The sequence below is a fragment of the Colletes gigas genome, unplaced genomic scaffold, assembly GCF_013123115.1.
Source record: "Colletes gigas isolate AHSC1104 unplaced genomic scaffold, ASM1312311v1 Colletes_gigas_Sc00011, whole genome shotgun sequence".
Classification (NCBI taxonomy): Eukaryota; Metazoa; Arthropoda; class Insecta; order Hymenoptera; family Colletidae; genus Colletes; species Colletes gigas.
Genome location: NW_025106640.1, coordinates 2,813,795 through 2,833,828, shown reverse-complemented (window position 1 = coordinate 2,833,828; position 20,034 = coordinate 2,813,795). Strand labels below are relative to the sequence as shown.

At 46.7% G+C, this 20,034-nt stretch overlaps 1 protein-coding gene across 2 annotated transcripts in view; it reads left to right on the top strand.

Moving 5' to 3' along the window:
• LOC122398463 (zinc finger protein 395) overlaps positions 1-20,034 on the top strand; it is a 113,231-nt gene that overhangs the window by 54,168 nt on the left and 39,029 nt on the right. Inside the window, exons 3-5 of one of the 2 annotated variants that reach the window (XM_043398316.1) lie at positions 8,222-8,257; positions 13,634-13,851; positions 14,392-14,705. In XM_043398316.1, the coding sequence (XP_043254251.1) occupies positions 8,222-8,257; positions 13,634-13,851; positions 14,392-14,705 (568 nt within the window). The remainder of the gene's footprint in view (positions 1-8,221; positions 8,258-13,633; positions 13,852-14,391; positions 14,706-20,034) is intronic. The other variant, XM_043398317.1, reaches the window with a different exon arrangement.

The following is a 20,034-nucleotide window of genomic DNA, read 5'->3' as shown; positions in this document are numbered from 1 at the left end:
GAACCTAACGCGTTTACTACATGGAGGGACGAGTTACGTGGTTCGCCCTGTGTAGGACATAATAGACACAGCTGTATAGATTAAGCCAGGCTTACTCAAAGTGAGGTCCCGTAGTCAATCGATGAGCCGTGTGGATTATTTGGTGGATCGCTGTGCATGATAGATGTAGCTTAATTTGCTCGAAAACTTACGCAACGACTTCCAGTTCTTGTTTCAAACGCGCTGGGTGGTTGAACGTAACCTTAGATTCACGTTTGAAAAGCAAATTCTTTGATTCAAATTTTCATACGATCTAATATTTAGCTCGAGTCCGGCAATAATCGAGATAGCAGTTGCATAGAGATCGAACGATTATTAACAAAAGTTATGCCAAAGTATCGAAATAGGCTCGATCAAAATACGAGTTAATTACAACGATTAAATCTACGGGTAATTATATTCCGCGTATAATCCAGACCTCGCCCCGTGAATTGCCTTTTCCGATCAATGTCCCATCGTTCGATGGTGTGGAGGGGAGGGGTGATTCACCAATGACGACCGTAGACCTTCGTACATGAAATTATTTTTAGTTCCACTCATGATTTATTAAATTATCGTTCCGTGATGCACAATGTGCCCCGTGGGCGTGTGGGAAAAGGCCAACGGTCCCATTCGGCGCATCGTCGGGTTCGTGAACGCTCGAGGACCCTGAGATCGGGCCATAGACTCCTCGGCAGGTAGACGTTTAAATTTCCAAGGGAATTTCGGCCATTAGGGGGTCATTATTTTCCACTTAATGCCGAATAGAGACAGCAAGGAATCGGTAGCGACCTTCGTCCGTTCGTTGGCGCAAGGTTGTTAAGGTTTTCGGTAGCCAGCTAGCTGAGGATCGTCCAAAGTCGAGCGGTAATTGTGCCCGGACGGGGTACGCGGGAGAATAAGTAAGCGATACAGGAGGGTGGTTAAGGTGGCCTAACAAATAGTAGGTCGTGCCAGGCTGGGGCCACGGATCTAGGTCGATCGATACAGCTACGTAGCCACCGGTGCGGAGTCGCATCGGATAAATGGGTCAGGTACACGGGGCCACGCGTCGTTTACAGCCATCCTTGCCCCCCTCCGGGTGCCCTTTTTCCCATTTCTTGCGCCTCCTGCTTTCTTCGTCCCTCCGTCGCGGTTTCTTCGCGACCCTTTCCGTCTCGTCGACGTTCTGCGCGTGCCGGTGCATACGACGAACCTGTTGTAGTACTTGGCAGCCTCTGCTACTTGTTGAGGTGAAGGAGGAAAGGGAGGAAGACAAGAAGAGGCGAGGCAGAAGAAGAATAGGGCTCCGTGACGACGCTCTTGGCCCTCTCCCACCTCGACTGGTCAAGGGGTGGGTCACTCTCTATCCAATGGCGAATCTGGGCCAATGAAACGGGAACAGTGCACGCGTACCAACATCCAGGCGCGCGTTCGCCGTGCAAAATTTTCGGAGACCTTGCCCGGCTCTAGAGCGTTTCTTTTCGAGGGACGCGATGCACTTGCTCGAAACGACCTTTCGCGATCCGCGGGAGGGAGGGAGGTCGACGAGATAACGCGACTAATTAGACGCCCTCGGGGTCGCGGCGGATCGAAAGATCTTCGAGATCCCTCGCGCGACTAGCGGCCACCGGAGAAACATTCCTCGACGACCTTAAAATACATGCATCGCGTTGATTATTTGCGAGCGAAAGTGAAACGAAGTGGACGACCCACATTTCTAGGAGCGTCGAGAGGGTTTAAGGCGCACGTTGCTACGACGCGTCGACTGCCAGACCAAACCCCTCTTTAGACGATTGGAAACTAGCCACAGTTTGGTATTGAGCTTATTTTGGCAGTTCAAATTCAAGAGTTCTGTCTGAAAATTCAGTTTTTTGCTCCTCGGTGACTCTATAGAGTATGAAGTCCTGTCTACCAGAGGATTGCAATTGTAATATTATTAATTAGTTTTAAATACCAAACGATGTTGTTGAGGAAGCATACAAAGTCGTATCAAATGTGTTTTTTTTATGTATTGTAACTAGAAGAATTATTTAAGAATTCTCGATGAAAATACGAAGTTTATTTAAACATCAAATGACAAAGTCGAGGAAGAAAGTCCTCGATATCATTAAAGAAGCAAACTCAATTTTAAAAGAAATATCTGAAATGTGAATCCAAAATTATAGAAATAGCTAAACTTTTACAATAAAAATTCTACACATTACCACAAAAAAAAAACTTAAAAATTTTCTATCGTAACTGACTGTGCAACCCTCGACACCAAGTTCAACAATGGCGTCCCTCGAAAGGTTGAAAGCACGTCGAAAATATTCTTCGAGCTAAAGCGGTTTCGATCGTTCACCAGCGTCAGTTTCATTAACGTTATCCTCCCCCTCGAGCAGCGAACCCCGTGTTCAAAACGCCTCGTTCCTGACGCGGAGGTGGGGGACGGGGGATTTACCCGAGACCCCCAGGTTCTCCGTGACCGTAAATTCCGGAGGCAGCCGTAATTGGGGGAATTGGGCCAACGAATGGGGTCGACGCGGTCGGAATCAGGTTGTCCGGGTTGTCCCGCCGCGGAATCGGGTCGCTCGATACAGGCCACCGGGCTAGAGCGTTCCTTTATCCGGCGTGGTGACCCGCCGGTTCGACTCCGTAACCCGGATATCGTTTGGAACCGGATCGATGCACTTGCCGACGCGTTCCTTATGGGGTGCAGCCTGTACACGGTCCAGGAAAAACCCGTCCCCTTTCACCCCGCGTTTCGACGACCACGCTTTCGACCCAGAGGCTGTGGTTCCTTACCGCCAGCGAGCCTAACGAGGCCACGATCGCCCACGTGCGTTGCTCGTCCGTTGATCACGCTTGCAAAACAGCCGATCGAGCATGCGGCTGACCGTTGTCACTCGACACGCTTAGTCGATGGAAAGTTTGGACGCGGTTCTCGGATACTCGAGATCGTTGTTTCGACTACCCAACACCCGGCACGTGTCGGTCATCGTGCAGGAAAGGAGGGTATAGTCTGGGCTACGATATAGCAAGCTCGTAAAATCGGGTAACGTCAAAGTAAAGATGTTTGAGCTACCGGGGCAAGCAAATTGACAGAAATACGAGCAGATGAGTACCTTAGACCATAGTTAGGGCCTGAGGAAGAAATGTTTAGAGCTACCGTTACTGGTAAAGGTCTTACTCGAGTCTTTAGTATCTTAATTTACTTAAAAAAGGTAGTGCAATTACGGGCACGGAAAGACATTCAGAAAGGCACCCCCAAGAACTGTAGAATTCGTTGTGAAAGTTTGTCCAGGCTTGAAACAGAGTCTGTGTATTTTGGAGACTTTTGCGTCCGAGCACCTTGGAAAGCTGTAATTAGTAGATGTATTGGTGGAGGATGAAGACTTGTCAGAGCCAGACTCCGTGTAAATCTCGAACATCGGTACCTCGAGGACCCGGGTTACGCTAAGGTAGACGTTTGGGAAGATATACCGGAATGATATACAATAGGGGACGTGCCCTGTACCGCGAACGCGTCAATTTACGACTTCGCCATACGTAGTTTCTCCGATGACCGTGCATTTGAGGTACGACTTTCAACAATTTTTGGATTCGGGTAACGGATCGATCTTTCTGACAGTCGTTTGATTCATCGACCTGTTGAAGCTCCGCTATTTTAGAACTGGTGTGAAGATTTCAGTTTCCTTGGATCCTCCTTTAAGAGGGGGCCCGCTTCAGGCATTTATTTATTTCTATTTTTTTGAATATTCTTTCGTCGTTTACCGGGGAGGAGTCCTGTTAGGATTTGTCAGGCGTGGCATTCTTATAAAGTCTGTCTGCGCCCTCGTAACATGGCGTCCAAGAGCACTATGTTTTACTCTTGCCCTGCTACCCCGTATTCGAGCGAACTCGCCGATTTTGTCACTCGAAATCGGTCATGTTGCTCCGGTGGCTCTGTATGGGAGGAGCTCCGTACGGCGTCGAACGAACGGGTTGGCTGGTAACAGAATTCCGCGTGTGCCTCCGTGAGTCGGTGACCCACTTACCCGGCCACGGGGATGTCGTTCCCCGAATATGGATCAATGCGCGTCCCGACCCATATAACGCGAAGTGCATTACGGTTTCTGGGGCAACCGCGGTGCCGTGCACCGAGCCAGGACACGGAAGAGCATCTCCTCTTTACGGCAGCCTCTCCCAGTCCGATCGGTGTGCGCGCCGGGTGGGAATTAAATCCAAGATGAGGGAACGCATACTGTACGTAAACGTTTATTCCACGCGGTGGCCGCGTTACGCTTACGCAACAAATTCACGCTGCCCTTTCACAAACAATTATCATTTCCATCGCCGGCTGTGCAATGTCAAGTTTACGTTAATAACGCCCCAGCACGCTTTATCGTTCGATTGCTAGCTACGTACGTACACAAATACATTGCCAAGGTCTTCCATGACTTCCATTTTGATTTACGCCTGATAGTCTGAATAAAAAAAACCGTGTTTCTCAGCTTTTTTTTCTCGTAAATTCTCGAGCTTGTGCCTCGCTAACGTTGATGAAATAAAAAATTTGAGTTTTTTTTTTTTGTTGCGTTGGGTGCATGCGTCGATCAACAGCGACAATATCTATTAATGTAATAACCCGTGACCCGTGTTAGCATACAGCGCGTCATTGGATTTTCACTCAGTCGTTGGCGTCGAGTACTCTTCATCGTAATTACCTTTCGTCGACCTTAAGAGACGTCACGTTATAGGTCGTCGTATTCGTTCCAAAGGTCGCTGGTCAGCTTCTCTATTTTCGTTGAAATTCACGAAGCGTAACTGAAATTTCTAATATTTATACTTTGTCGTCGGGCACACGAGAGGCTAGCACGGAGTTTAACCGATCCGTGCTAAACGTGTTAAACACCAATGGGTGACCTTCGCGTATCGGGAAGCGAACCTGAAAAGCAAACGTTACCGCGATGGCTTCTCCTATTGGAAGAATTTGTCCCCTACTATAGTTTCCAAGCCGAAGGTACCAGTCGTTATTGATTCACTCTGTGCAGCGGTTTCGAGCCTCTATTTTACTACCAGTTAGCTGTTCCCTCGTTTTCTCGAGTCCTTTTCAGCGAGAACTCTTGTTCTTAACTTATTCTTGCAATAGTCAGCAGTATCATTATACATTTTCATTATACTTCGTAAGAGAAGCTTGTGGAAAATGTTCGCCCACAGATTATCCTTGACATTAACGCTAAATGCATCGAACAGCAAACCGTGTGGTGGAGATATTTGAGCAGATGGTACTCTAATTAATCCCAGTAACGACCCTGAAAGCTGCTATCGGAATATAACATTTGATTCAAAAACCAGCGACGTTCTTCCATCCTCGATCTTATCTTCGTTCATATATTCTCCTTCTTATTATTACAAAAGATTACAAGATACATAAAAGCAAAGACAAACAGTGTTTGGAACAAGAGTCGTCTTCGACCCCTAGGGGAAGAGAAGCTCGCCATAGAAATTCTCGCGTAGAAGGTGCGGGGACTGGCGCATCGATCCGGTGACCTGAAAAGGGTCGAAAGCATAAAACACCTCGCCGAACGTCGAAGTCACTTGACCAAGTCCGTTAATTATTCCCGGTCAGCACAATTCTTGCGCTAGCCGCAGCGAAAACAGCGCGTCGGTTGACCTTCGGTTAATGCGACCGGGTTTAACGGGGCTAATTTGAATCGTCTAGACGATCGTCGACGGTTCCGCCTTTTATAGGTTATCGAGGCCAATCAGCAACACGTCGTTACGTACCGATTTGAGGAGAACGTTGATCCAAGTGGTATCGCGACGTTTACGATTCTCCCGGTTCATCGATTCGTCGCCGCGAATGCACGGGCCTTGCCCTTCGTTCGAACGCATTGCGTAACGTTACGTTACCGCGCGACGATAACGCTGGTCGTTAATGTGCACAGACTCTTATTTGCATTTTCTGCCAGCCGTCGCAACCGAGACAGATAGAGAGAGACCGTAGGAAACGCAGAAGTCTGGCTAACAAACCGCATCGTGCACGAACAATCATTGGCAGGAAGAGTGGCTTTTCTGAGGCTTTGTAACTTCTGTGAACCTCGTTCCAATGATTGGAAGGTGGTAGCATGGACATTCGAACCTGGTGATCTCTTATATATGCACAGAAGGTGCAAGACTTTCGTCCACGTGACAGTGTAGACGGAGTCGTTGGAACCCCGGAAGACACGTACTCAAGATCTCGTGTGTGTCAACTTACGTTTGAACCTGGTGATCCCTAAGACGACGAGATATTGGGTGGTCGATCGAGTGTTTGCGAGAGAGACAAGAGCATAGCCCTCTGGTGGCGAGTACAGGAGGTAACGCCACAGATACATAGAACGTGCATTATGAACTTTCGTTCAGAGGCACTCGAATACATGTATTTAGATCTCGTGTGTGTCAACTCGCTCCAATACCAATAGATACAGGCCTATAGGTTGCTTTAGTTAGGCTTCAATGACATTCCATTCAGCTGCCAATAAATATGCGTTCCATGCTAGCGCTCAGAAGCGTCCAAGCTCGAGCAGCCAAATGTTAAGCAGCTTGCGCCTAAGAACCAGCATCGATCTTCGTGCAATCCTTTAACTCGAAGAAGCCAGTTCGGTACCGTAGTCTGTAAACTTCCTGATCCGAAGACCATTAACATCCCCTTCGACCAACTGTTAGGACATACCAGTTCTCGCGTTGTTATCCGAGTATCGAAGGAACCGGTTGGCGCAATTTTCTCGCGGTTCAATTTTCTGCCAAAACGTGATCCCTTGGGGATAGGGCGCGAGGAGCAGATTGAAGCTGCCAATGACAGTAACCTCGATCCCGCCGGCTGTGTTGAAGCGCAGCCAGCGCTGTCGAATCGGCGGAAGGTCGATCGATCGTCCCACGCTCCAATTTTTTGTGCAAAGCTCGTCCTCCCTTGGTCGCGTAATTAGCGGGAAAAGAAGACGCTGGCGCGACAGGGACGACGAAAGATTATCCCCCGGCGTCGTCGACTGGGTCGATCGGTACAAGTACAAGGCAGCGGGCGTGCATCCGGACCAATTTACTTTCTCCTTCGTTTTTGTTAAGCGTCTTCGCGAGAGCTAGTCGACAGGACCACGCGGTGTCTCTTTAATTAAGGCGACAGCCGCGTGGACGAGCGGTTTCCAACGCGCGAACGCCCAAATTGACGAGTACCGTTTGGGACTTTCGCGGGACAGATTCTCGCCGGAGGCTACCGTTACTCCGGCGCGAATTGTCCTCCTTTGAGTCGCGACTGGTTTTTTTGGCGACTCGAATATCGTAGGATGGAAGAACCTCCCGTACTCGCTACACTCTCGTCTCTCTCGCAAGCGCTCGACCGACTACCCAATATCGAAAGCAGCGCCACACACCTATCAACCATGGAGACACTCGGTGATCTTAAATGTTCCTAACTGATTGGCATCTACTGCAAAGGGTGACAGATTGAGAACCCCCTCTTACGACGCTTTTTATCCATATAGTCGACAAGGTTCACACGCAATTAGCGTATTCCAGCGATAATGGCGGAACGAATCCTCCGCGTTTCGGCTCGCGGCGGCTTTAACGGTACCCGGGCTCCCTCGAAGCACACTCGTTAGAGCCCCCCCTCACTCCTTCCCCTGTCAGTGTCTCATCCACATTTCCACACAGCAGTACCTTCTACCGTTCTCCGTGGTTATCTTCCACTTACCTGTTGCGATTCGACGGTAATTATCGACCGATCGCCGACTCTGCTCTGGTCTCGACTTTCATGCGCAGCCTTCAGCCCGTTATGCGTGATTCCTATCGAGCGTTTCAAGAGGCACGACGCCCCTGGTGCCCGTCAGAAAATATTATAGCAATCGATGCGGGAAGATAAGCGGTAGGCGCGAACGAAAACGATATTACAGTTTCAAATTAACGAACCACACAACGGTAATAAATCTACATAGCGTGGAATCCCGAATTCGAAACTTGCGATTAACCGAGTCTACTTCATTATGTATAGCATTCCTCGATGGAAAGTTAATGGCTTGTTTGCCGCGAGCTGAAAGACTTTAATCATTGATCCTTGGCATTGCGTAATACGTTCCACTTTAAAAAAAAAATATATATATTTTTCATTATTAAATTTTATTTTACGATTTCATCGCTTTTCACTTTGTCCATCTTGTATGAAAACACCCAGATATGATGATCGTGATCTGTTTATTAATTTATCGAACTTTTTTCTTTTTTGTTAAAGGGTCCCTAGCAAGAGGCTCTTTATCCTCGAAATACGGTAATTATTTATCATGTTAACGATCTCGCCGATTTCAATAATCTTGGAGTATGTCGGAAGGGGAAGGTCACTGGCAATCTAAAGTAAAAAATAATCGTTGCACGTTCCTAGCTTTGAAATTACGCCCATTAGAACGTAACAGGAAAATAATATCTAATTATAAGTTATCTAGACGTTAGAATCGCCGACTCGTCGTTATCGTCTCAAACCAAAACTGTTCGTTTCGCTCTGGAACATCCATGAACTTTTCCCCTCTGGCATACTTTAACGTTATTGAATTCCGTGACGTCGATATTAATGTAAATAATTATTCAAATAAAACGACAAAACTTGGTCGGACAAGAAATTCGTTTAATCATTAACATTCATAAGGCGTAAATTTCCTTTTTAAACGTTCTCGACCTAACAAAGGGTACCCAATAATACTCTCATATTCTTGTAAATTAAAGTAAATTAGTATAAAAGGGGCTAGTCTACCATATCCTAGTTTACGCCGCGGCGCTAGTGGGAATCAAGTTTCAGGTTAGGTAACGGACTAGTATCTATCAGATTTATGATGCTAGATTAAATGCATCAAATATGTGTTATTATTTGTAAAAGATCGTGTTCGAAATCAATGGGTCTAATATCGTCGTATTCTTGTGAATTAAATTAAATTAGTGCCAAAGAGACTAGTCTATCGGATTCTGTTTTACGACAAGGTTAAAATAGAAGTTACAAACGGGGCCCAGTTCGACGTGTGGCAGTGAAGAATTATGGCGTTAGCGAGAGCCAAGTTTCAGGTTAGGCGACCACCTGGTATCTATCAGATTTATTATGCTAGATTAAATGCATCAAGTTTGTGCTGTTATTTGTAAAAGATTGTTTCTCAAAGCAATGGGCATTCCAATAATTCTCTCATTCTCTTGTAAATTAAAGTAAATTAGTACAAAAGGAACTGGTTTAGCAGATTTTATTTTACGACAGAGTTAAATGTATGGTGTTCGGTACGTCGTGTGGCCGCGAAGGGTCGTGGCGCTAGTGGGAATCTTTACGGTTGCTTGACAGGCTAATATCTGCCAGATTTATGACGCTAGATTAATTGTATCAAATATGTGCTATTATTTGTAAAAGATTGTGTTCAAAATCAATGAAAATTAGTGCAAAAGGGGCTAGTCTATCCGGAAGTTATGACCGGAGCCCAGTTGAACGTATGGACACGAAGAATTGAGACGCCAGTTTCAGGTTAGGCGATCGGTTACTATCTACCAGATTTATAATGCTAGACTAGATACACCAAATTTAAGCTGTTATTTATCAAAGATTATGACTGAAATCAATGGGAATCCAATCATATTATCGTACTATCATGGATTAAAGAAAATTGGTGCAAAAGAGGTTAGTCCACCACGTTCTACTTTACGACAGAGTTAAATCTACGAACGGGGTGCAGTTCGACGTGTGGCCGCGAAGAGTTGGGGCGCCAGTTTCGGGTTAGGCGATCGGTTACTGTCTACCAGATTTATAGTGCTAGACTAGATACACCAAATTTAAACTGTTATTTATCGAAGATTGTAACTGACATCAATGGGAATCCAATCATATTATCGTAAGATCATGAATTAAACAAAATTGATGCAAATGTGGTTAGTCCACCACGTTCTACTTTACGTCAGAGTTAAAAGCTACGAGCGGGGTACAGTTCGACGTATGGCCGCGAAGGGTTGGGACGCTAGTGGGAATCGAGCTTGAGGTTAGGCGTGCGCGAGCGCGTAAGCGGCACGAAAACGGGACGGCTTGGCGTGTGTACCCAGAAGGTGTTACTTTCGAAATACCGTCTAGTTCGTGCGTCATTCCTTGCGCTGGCTAACGCGACGTTTCACTTTCGACTCTCGATGTACCGGTCCGAGCGGAACGGCTAAGCGGCGGCCTTGACTACGTCGTTTCGCGTCGTGTCCCCCTCCCCCCTTTACCCCTGCCGTCCCCTCTACCATCGCGGGAGAATATCGCGTACGTACCGCTTGTCCTTCGTGTGCACGCCTGTCGACGGGGGCCGTACGTTCTGTTCCGCGTCTCCGTACGCCTCGGGACCGCGTTCCGTCTGAAAAGCTGCGGGCATGAAAGTCTCCGGGGGAGGCCCCGGAGAAAGAGCGACGCGAAGGTGAAACCTGTGCCCGGTTTGTAGAAAGTCCGCGGAACCAGAAACCACACGCGTCTGGGTTGAACGCTGCCCGACGATTATCGCGGCACGGGGAGAGGGAACGTGTCGTTGTTTATTATTTATTTTCGATCCTTTCGGTACTTTGCAATTTTTCTGGACGCCATCTTGGAATGCACGGAATGGAACTTTGAACTCTGATATTTTACTCTGATAATCACATTTTCCAACGACCACTGAATTTTTATTTACCGCGGATAGAATACTCGTCTCCGGAGATGCTGATATTACGGTTTACGTACGCGGCGCATGAGAAGGGTTGCTTTTAGAAGGCAGTGCGCCCCAAAGAGACGTTCCGAGCGTATCTTGCGCCGTGCGTTGCACGCGTGGGAGCCTCCGCTTATGCGCGTTGAGTTCCTCAAGGATTCGAGTCACCGTTACTTTTGCGCCAATTTAACGCGCTCGCTTTGGGCGACTTTCACGCAAAATGCACCGCAATCCTTCGGTTTATGCGACACTGGACGAACCTTTGAAAGTTAAAACGTGACGTTCGTATCCTATAACAGTGGTTCTCAAACGGTTTATCGTGGTATTTGAAAATACTTTTCGGACAAAGATCGACGTCGATGGCGCCTCGCAGGACATCGATATCGATCCGGTTATTCCGCGACTCTGGCTGATATCCGATCGGTGCATATAACGAGGAAAATTTACCCCGTAATTTCCTAGAATGTCGGGGTTTCTATTGATTACTCGGTCTCGAGTGTCCCTTCGAGGAATATTCGATCTACTCGCGGGGACAGTGTATCAAGGGAGGTTTGTCACAGGCTACTCGCTTCACGAGTATCGTTAAAGGTTTAAATTCAAATCGTAAAACGCTGTTAAGTGATTTTCCCCATTATCGCGTCGTTGCAACGAGCAAACATCATCGTTCGATCGGAATGTTAACATCTTCGGTGTTGCGTCATCGTTGCACGCGTCGTCGACAAATACTTGACAATTTTATGTCAATTTAATTTATTATAATTTAATTCAGAAACCATATTTCGAATTATTTTATTTATTTTAATAGTTAAATTTTAGTTACTGTCAAAGCGAAATGCACGTATGAGCCAATAATGTGTACATTTCGAAAATTGTATACCCAGTCGCCGTTGCATAAAGCCCATTGAAACTGTTGTTAACGTGAATTATTTGGACGATCCGCATTTGTGTTGTCCCAGATACCGACAAATGTTACTCCCGGTTGATTAATTGGTTATTAATGTAATGAACAGTATAATTATGTTTATTATAAGTTCTCCGCGCAGTCCTCGTTACTTGCTGTTTGAGTTAAACAGTCAATTACATTGATTAACTCTTATCGAGTACACATTTTGATTAAACAATCCTTTGAGCATAAAAAACAAATCACAGCGAATTATCGGTCGTAAAACAGATATTTTTATTGCGCATTCGCTTCGACGACGGTACTTTAATATTTTGTTATTAACTTTTAGTGCGTAACCAGACGATTAACAGCGAAAGATAAATTAAAAGCAACAATATTAAAGAAATAGTCGGTGGTCGTATTTGGATAAAGAGTTGAAAAATCATCGTTTTCCGTACAGAAACAATGAACTACCCGAAAGATGGCGGAACACGATAGAACAAAATGGCGCGTGTACAATCGATCGAGCAAGTCCTGGAACGTTTAATATTCTCGTTAGAAAAAACGCGAACGAATTTGTTGTTTAATTCAATACTTTTGACGATGCTATTAGTGACTTTTTTCAACCTTAATGCGTTGCCTAAAAGGAAGCGTAGCCCCGTTAGGAGCGTTGATGAGCCGAACGCGATGGTCCACGCGTTGAACAATCGTCCAAGAGTCGCGAACAAAGAAAATAACGACTTCACCGGATCAAAAGAGACCAGGGTACCAATCTACGGAACAGGTTGAAGCCCGTAGCATGTTATCGCGGGAATCTTTACAGCTTTTCTCGGGAAACTGTAATTTACAGTGCGTCGTCAGTCATTAGAACATTACGGTACAACGACCGCGCTATCCGGGGAATATCGGCTGGAAAAACATTATTTTACGTAATTGCAGAAGCGCAAAATTCCTGGAAGGAACAGTCGTCGACCATTGTTCCCCTGGATTTTCCTTTCTTTTCTTTTTTTTCGTTTTACGGACGACAGACTCTTATTACCGGGACAGGAGTACGCGTCGTTTCTTTAAAAAAAAGAAAAAAAAAAACGTTTCCTCTTACGAAACTGCTTGTTCATCTACTAATCTCGTTGCGTTACGTTAGGTTACGTCGCGGAAAATGGCGTTACGTGACCGGTTTAATCTCTGTTATTCCTTCCCCGTCAGCGAATCGATCGTTTACCGGTGTTTGTACATACGCGCGACACTGTTGGAAACGGTAGTCGACCGATCTGCAAATAGATATAGTTATTGAATTCGACTGCTTCCTCGTGCCCGAGCTCTCCCATCGGTTCGACCATCATTTACATTTATAGGACCGGTGCGCTATAAAAGGGCTCGTATATAAACAGTCCGTCCGTTTATTGACTCACGGCCACGCTGGTCAACGTCCTCGAGATATGTGACGCAAGGATTTCTCAATCAAATCGTAACCGCCCACGCCATGGATGAAAAATTCGACGTTCTTAGTCGAGAAATATTGCTCGACGATAGGCTGAGCAGGAAATCTCCCATTGTTCTTTGACAGGAACGTTTATAATAGTACTTTGACAATAATAGTTGAGGTTAGAAATGATAAAATTAGCGGTACGAATTAAATGCAATTTCTCCCCTTGGAAAGGATCTCATAAAAAAGATTCATTCATTTATTAATGTTATTATTCAAGCTTATTTATTTTGAGAACGAGATTCCATGGTGCGTTCGCGAGATGTTGGCTAGCGAAAGGAACGCGAGTCTGATTGGTCCCCGGCGTCTGGGTAGACTCTATAGTCTGACGATAGGTGGAGCTAGCGTAGTACTTCCCGCGTGATGCACAGCTGGTCAAGTGTACTCAATCGAAATGTTTTAGGACCTTTCGACCCGATTTTTAGATTATCTTAGGTTATCAAATTGATTAAATGATTTTGGGGGTTGAAAAGAATGGCGATGTGTATTGCACGAGACGTCTGGTCGCTTTAGGTACGAGTTAGACGAGTCGTAGGTTAGGTAGCCCTGTAACAGGTTATTCTCCACGGATTAGGAATTATAATTTGTTGTTACGACGTGTTCCAGATCCAGGAAGCGGCGACCCAGCTCGAGCAACGACTCCGAACGGTTGTACAGCGGTTGGAACGACCGAATACCCCATGGATGTGGTCGCGAGGGTTGCCGTACCAACGAGCGTGGCGACTGCATGGACGAATGCACCGCTGCCCTGGTCCTCATGTCGCTCTCATGCTCGCCACACAGTCCTCACAATCCCTTGCCACTTCACTGCCAGCACAATTACGGTCAGTATCATGCGGCGAATGCTTGCTATTACCAGGAACGCGGCAATTGATCCTAATTTTATTCCTGCGATACCGGGAACGAATTACACGACCGAAACACGATCGTTCCCTGGATATCGAATCACGGTTGTCGCTTTCAAAGGGATCCTCCCGCCTGGAAGACCATGCAATTCCTCGAAATACTTCTTTTAGGATGGTGCAACCCGTTCAAGTACATATTTTTATTCGACGGATTATTTTCACACCACGTTTATTTTTTTTCGAATATTATTCAACGCGTTCACTGTCCGGTCTCTCGGCGGCGTATCCAATAGCGTAGCGATGTGACCCATATACGGGTCACAGACAGTGATCGAGATTTTCCGTAATTGAATACCGAGAGAAATTCCATCGAAATCAGGCGAGTTTCCTCGCAGGCTATTTTCATCCTCGACACAATTGGAAACAATTCCCAGGTATCGCCACCCTTGTATCGCGCACGAGGTACCAGGTCGCCGACGATATAATTAATTTGAAAAAATTCCTGCCCCCCTCGTCAAGGTTCCTGGGGAGGTCGAGGAGGAGGAGGCGGTGGCGTGGTCGTCGGCTCACCAGGAGTCGGCGGTACGTCGAACAGCAGCAGCAGTAGCGGGGCTTCTTGGCGAAGTGGCACCCCCAGTCCGCCCCTCAGCGACGAAGGGGCACCGACAACGGGTTCCTTATGGCCGACACCGGCTCATCCTTCGCACAATCAGCAACACTACTCCTACAACGTGTCCGGTTCGTCGTCGAGCAGCACCCCGGGCTCGACCACCACCCTGGACGAGGGCATAGTGCCGGATTACCTCGAGGAACAACACCCGCGCAAGAAGAAGGTGAGGAGAAACGTCGCTCGTCTCGGTCTATCGATCGATCACGCGTCGTTATCTGATAAATTCAAGCGCAACGCGCGCTCTCGATCGTCGGTGTTGCAACGTTAATCCGCTAGAGTCGGTGAACTTGGCCTTCGGGTAACCCGGGGAATTATCTATCGTTCCAGGAACACCGTTTTGATACGAGACACGTTGTTTGCGATTCTTTAATGGAAATTCCAATTTTGTTACGCCGCGTGTAAATATGCGATACAGCGCGCGAAGTACGCGTCGATGCCGGGATTCTTTGGTAATTGAGCGAGCAACAACGGGTAGATTCGTGGACCGAGATAGGCTGCAGCACTTTTCTAAGCGAACGTGCAAGAAATTCTTGGAGGATTTTTTTTTTAAATTGAACCGTGCATTTTGTGTTAAAATATTACCAAAAATGCGTAATATCTTGTATTGGTAATGACGTGCACTTTAAGGCGTTAATGAGACGTTTGTTTTGGATTACCAGTTCACCTTGCATAAGAGTTTCCATGGTCGTGGTATTTATGGAATTACTTTTACCGTCACGGAGACATCAACAATTCGAACCGTTTTCAATCCAATCGATCGTAAGCGATAGTTTGCATCCATTTTATGATCAACTTTCACGGGACTCTTTAGGAATCTCATAGAATTCTGCAGCCAGTCCAATCTGTTGCAAACTACGCTGAAAGAGCAATCGCATTGAAGTCTTGAAAGTTTACTTTTACCTCTCACTTTCTTTCGCTCCTTCTACTTTCAGACCCACCGTTTCTTGTCAAATCCTCTCGGCATGCTTGCCTGCGTATTCGTCAGGAATAAAAATTGCAGGGAATTTCGCACATACGTGAGATTGGATTGGAAAAATTTCTTGGTTCGGATTCTGCTTTGGAAAATATCGTTAGCGTTCTCGAACTTTTCACGCTTCAAAATCGCATCTGGAACGATATAACAGAACTCGAGTTGTTCGGTTAGGAGTAATATTTCGCGTTGAGTTTCGCAGTGCACGTGCGAACAATTGCCTGGAGAAAAGTTCCGTATCTAGCCTTGAAAGATAACGCGTTTTTCTTTAAATTCGAGATAATGTAATAAATTCGAAAGGTCAAGTGCAGAAATCAGTATCAAGGCTCGTCTCAAAGAGTAGTGCATTTTTTCTCTGATACGAGATACCGATTCCTTACGGATCAACAAAAATAGTACTGTGGGATCGGGAAGATAATGACTCCGCTCTGTTCCGTTCCGCACAATTTTATTGTTGCTGTCGTACAACGACGTGACTCGTGGTGCGGGTTACGCTCGACTCTCTGGTACGATCATCGCCACCGTACCAAGAGGCCTTCAAAAACAAAAGACGGTCAGAGACGACGACAACGGCTTTTCGGCTCACGCGGCTCTGGTCGTCTCGTGTGCAACCATCGTCTCGTGTGCAACCATACATTGTAGCGGCTTCGAACGGCTAAGGCGTATGTGGTGCCTTGGCCGCCACACTACCCCCCTGCCAGTAATTGGCACAATTACGAAAAATTGACCGACTACATTACCACTACCATTTACTCTACTATATAAAATACGTTATCCTAACTAAGATTTACATTACAGTATTTGAACAGAGTTGAAAAAAAAAAAAGGAATTTACATGGAGTTTAATATATAATACGTAATACCTAAAAATACATGAAAGTACATAAAAGTGATGGATAAAAATAAATGGTATATGATACTTATTATAATAATGCGCAAGCCTTAAGTACTACCGCGTAATTTGAAATCGATCGGGAAAACGTACGCGTCTACCTGAACGCGTAACACGTTGCTGTATAACCGGCGCATTGTCAGGTACGTTTGTTTGTGTGACCGGCTGATTTTCTATGCTCACGGGATCCGGTCTGTTTTCTGCTAGCATATAAGCAGGCTTTAGCCTTTCAATTGATATATTTATTTCCTTACCTCTAATGTTTATTGTAAATGTTTTTTCGCCTCGGCGCACTACGGCGTATGGACCTTCATAAGCGGGTTGTAAAATAGTTTTGGCTGAATCTGTTCGGATGAAAACATGTGTTGAACTGCTAAGATCTTTGAAAACGAATGTACGATTAACGGAATGGCGTGATGCATTAGAGGGACTCAATTTAGAAAAATGGTTGCGTAGTCTATTAGTAAAATCGGAAGCATTTTCTGTGCCTTCCGCTGAATGCGAAGACAAGAACTCTCCCGGTAATCTTAATGGCTCGCCATAAACTAATTCCGCTGAGGTAGCGCCGAGGTCTTCTTTCCAGGCGGAACGAATACCGAGTAGAACCGTCGGAAGTATTTCTGTCCACTTGTCGGATCCGTGGCACCTTATAGCCGACTTGAGCTGTCGGTGAAAACGCTCTACCATCCCATTGGCCGCTGGGTGATACGCCGTTGTGCGAAGGCGTGTGGATCCAATTAAATTGTTCAGCGCAAAAAATAATTTGGATTCGAACTGCCTACCCTGATCGGTGGTAATCCGTACGGGAGCACCAAACCGCGCTACCCAACCGTCATAAAAGGTTCGAGCTACGGTTTGGGCCTCCTGATCGACCATGGGGAAGGCTTCCGGCCACCGCGTATATCTGTCTACACAGGTCAGACAATACCTGAAACCTTCGGACACCGGTAAAATTACTATGTCTAAATGAATGTGTTCGAATCGCGCAGAAGGTTTAACAAATGTAGCCAATGGTGCAGTCACATGACGGGAAATTTTTGATCTTTGGCACGGTATACAGCAACGTGTCCACGTGCGAACATCTCTTTTAATCGACGGCCAAACATAACGTTGCGTTATGAGCTTGATCGTCGCGTTAATACCTGGATGTGATAATACATGTAACATATTAAAAACTGCACGTCGGAAAGGAGGGGTGACATAAGGTCTTACATTCTTAGTCGAAATATCGCAAAAAATTTCGGAAGACGTGCCAGGCAACGAGACTTTGCGTAATCGCAGGCTAGATTCGCTATTCAACAACCGCTGCAACTCCTCATCCTGGGCTTGCGATTTTGCCAATTCTTCGAAATTAATCGAGTGGTTAACCGTTTCCACTCTGGACAGTGCATCGGCAACGACGTTGTCTTTACCGGAAATATGTTGAATATCTGTAGAGAATTGCGCAATGTAATCTAGGTATCGGAATTGTCGAGGAGAGCATTTATCTAATTTCTGTTTGAAAGCGAAAGTTATGGGTTTATGGTCTGTAAAAATCGTGAAATGTCTGCCTTCGAGCATATGTTTGAAATGTTTTATTGCTAAATAGATAGAAAGTAGTTCCCGGTCGTAAGCTGAATACTTCTTTTCGGCAGATCCTAATTTCTTAGAAAAGAATGCTAATGGTTGTCGTTCGTTGCCGACGCACTGATGTAAAACAGCTCCTACGGTGTAATCAGAAGCATCGCAGGTAACCGACAATGGAGCGTTGACCGCAGGATGAGAAAGCAGGGTTGCGTTTGCTAAACTATTTTTGGTATTTTCAAAAGCCTGACGCGCTTCCGAAGTCCAGGCTATCGAGGTCTTGCCCTTTAAATTGCCGGCTAGAAGGTCGTTCAAGGGTGCTTGAAAGCGAGCGGCATCTGGGATAAAACGGCGGTAAAAATTAAGCATTCCCAAGTACTGCCTCAAATCCTTCGCGTTTTTCGGAAGGGGAAATGACTTTATGGCTTGTACCTTGCCGGGCAAAGGTTGAGTGCCGCTTTCATTTACCCGATAGCCTAGAAATTTAACTTCTTCCTGTCCGAACGTGCATTTACTCGGATTAACAACAATGCCATAATCTTTTAATCGTTTAAATAATAATTCTAAATGGCGCAGGTGATCGGCTTGGGATTCTGAGGCGACCAAAATGTCGTCTATATACGCGTAACAAAAATCGAAACCGCGTAAAATTTCGTCGATAAAGCGCTGAAATGTTTGCGCGGCATTTCGTAACCCGAACGACATGTACGGGAATTCAAAAAGCCCGAACGGCGTTGTAATGGCCGTTTTTCCGACGTCTTCCGACGCAACCGGAATCTGATTATAAGCTCGGACGAGATCTATTGTGGAAAATACCTTTTTGCCACTCAGTTGTTGCGCAAAATCCTCAATGTGACGCACGGGGTATCGGTCGGGAATTGTCCGTGCGTTTAACGCTCTATAGTCACCGCAAGGCCTCCAAGCTTCTTCGCCCTTCTTCGGAACCATATGAAGGGGTGCTGACCACGCGCTCTTCGAAGGACAAGCGATGCCCATCTTCACCATCGCGTCGAACTCCTTCTGGGCAGCCTTGAGCCGGTCCGGTGCAAGCCGCCGCGGCTTGCTGGAAACGGGTGGTCCAGGGGTTGTCTCGATGTAATGCACCGTTTGGTGCGTAGTCCTCATCGGGGTGCCGCTAGGCCGTGTAAGTTCCGGCATCTGCATCAGGAGCTGGTGGTAAACGGTAGTCCCTGCTACTGTCTTCACCGACGGCGTTTCATCCTCGGCTCGTGTTCCGCGGACCGTTAACGACGTGGTCCGATCGACGAGGCGACGATTGCGGATGTCCACCATAAGATCGAAGTGATCGAGAAAGTCTACCCCGATTATGGGTTTTGTAACATCCGCAACCACGAATCGCCACACGAAATCCCGTCGTAGGCCGAGGTGCAGGTTTAACGACACTGTCCCGTAGGTGTTAATTACACTCCCATTCGCCGCCGCCAGCTGGTACTCCGATCTTTCTCGCAATCCGCCTAGCAGGCGGCGCGGAAAAACGCACAAATCGGCCCCGGTATCCACTAAAAATTCCGTCTTCGAGCTGTTGTCTAAGATGAAGAGGCGGCGTGATGCTGGATTTGTGTCGCTGGCCGCCATCAACGACTCCCCAGGTCGTTTCCCTGATCCGTGGCGTTCCAATTGCACGGTGCAACGCACCTCTGCGCGGCCGGACCGAACCGCCAATGGTACCAGCATTTCCCTTGATGGTCCATTTGTCCTCCCGCGGGCCGCTCTCGCGATCGCGATAGAGATCGTCTGCGGTAGCGCGAGTTTGGATGATTTCGGTGGGTCCACCTGCGACGGGAAGATTGCCCCTGGTCCACCAAGGATTCACGGATGGCAGAAATTTCCTGCCTCAAGGAAAGAGCCAATTGTGACATCTTAATGTTTAACATGGCCTCGATGCTCGGGCCCGGCGGGGGTATTTGGCAGGATGCAGATACGCTCGTAATCGCGGCCTCCGTGACGTGTACCCGCGGTGTCATCGTATCCGCAACAGCGTCTGCCAACTCTGCCACCTTATCCAGCGGGGTGTCCCGCTGCGTGGCTAAAATCACCTGCATATTA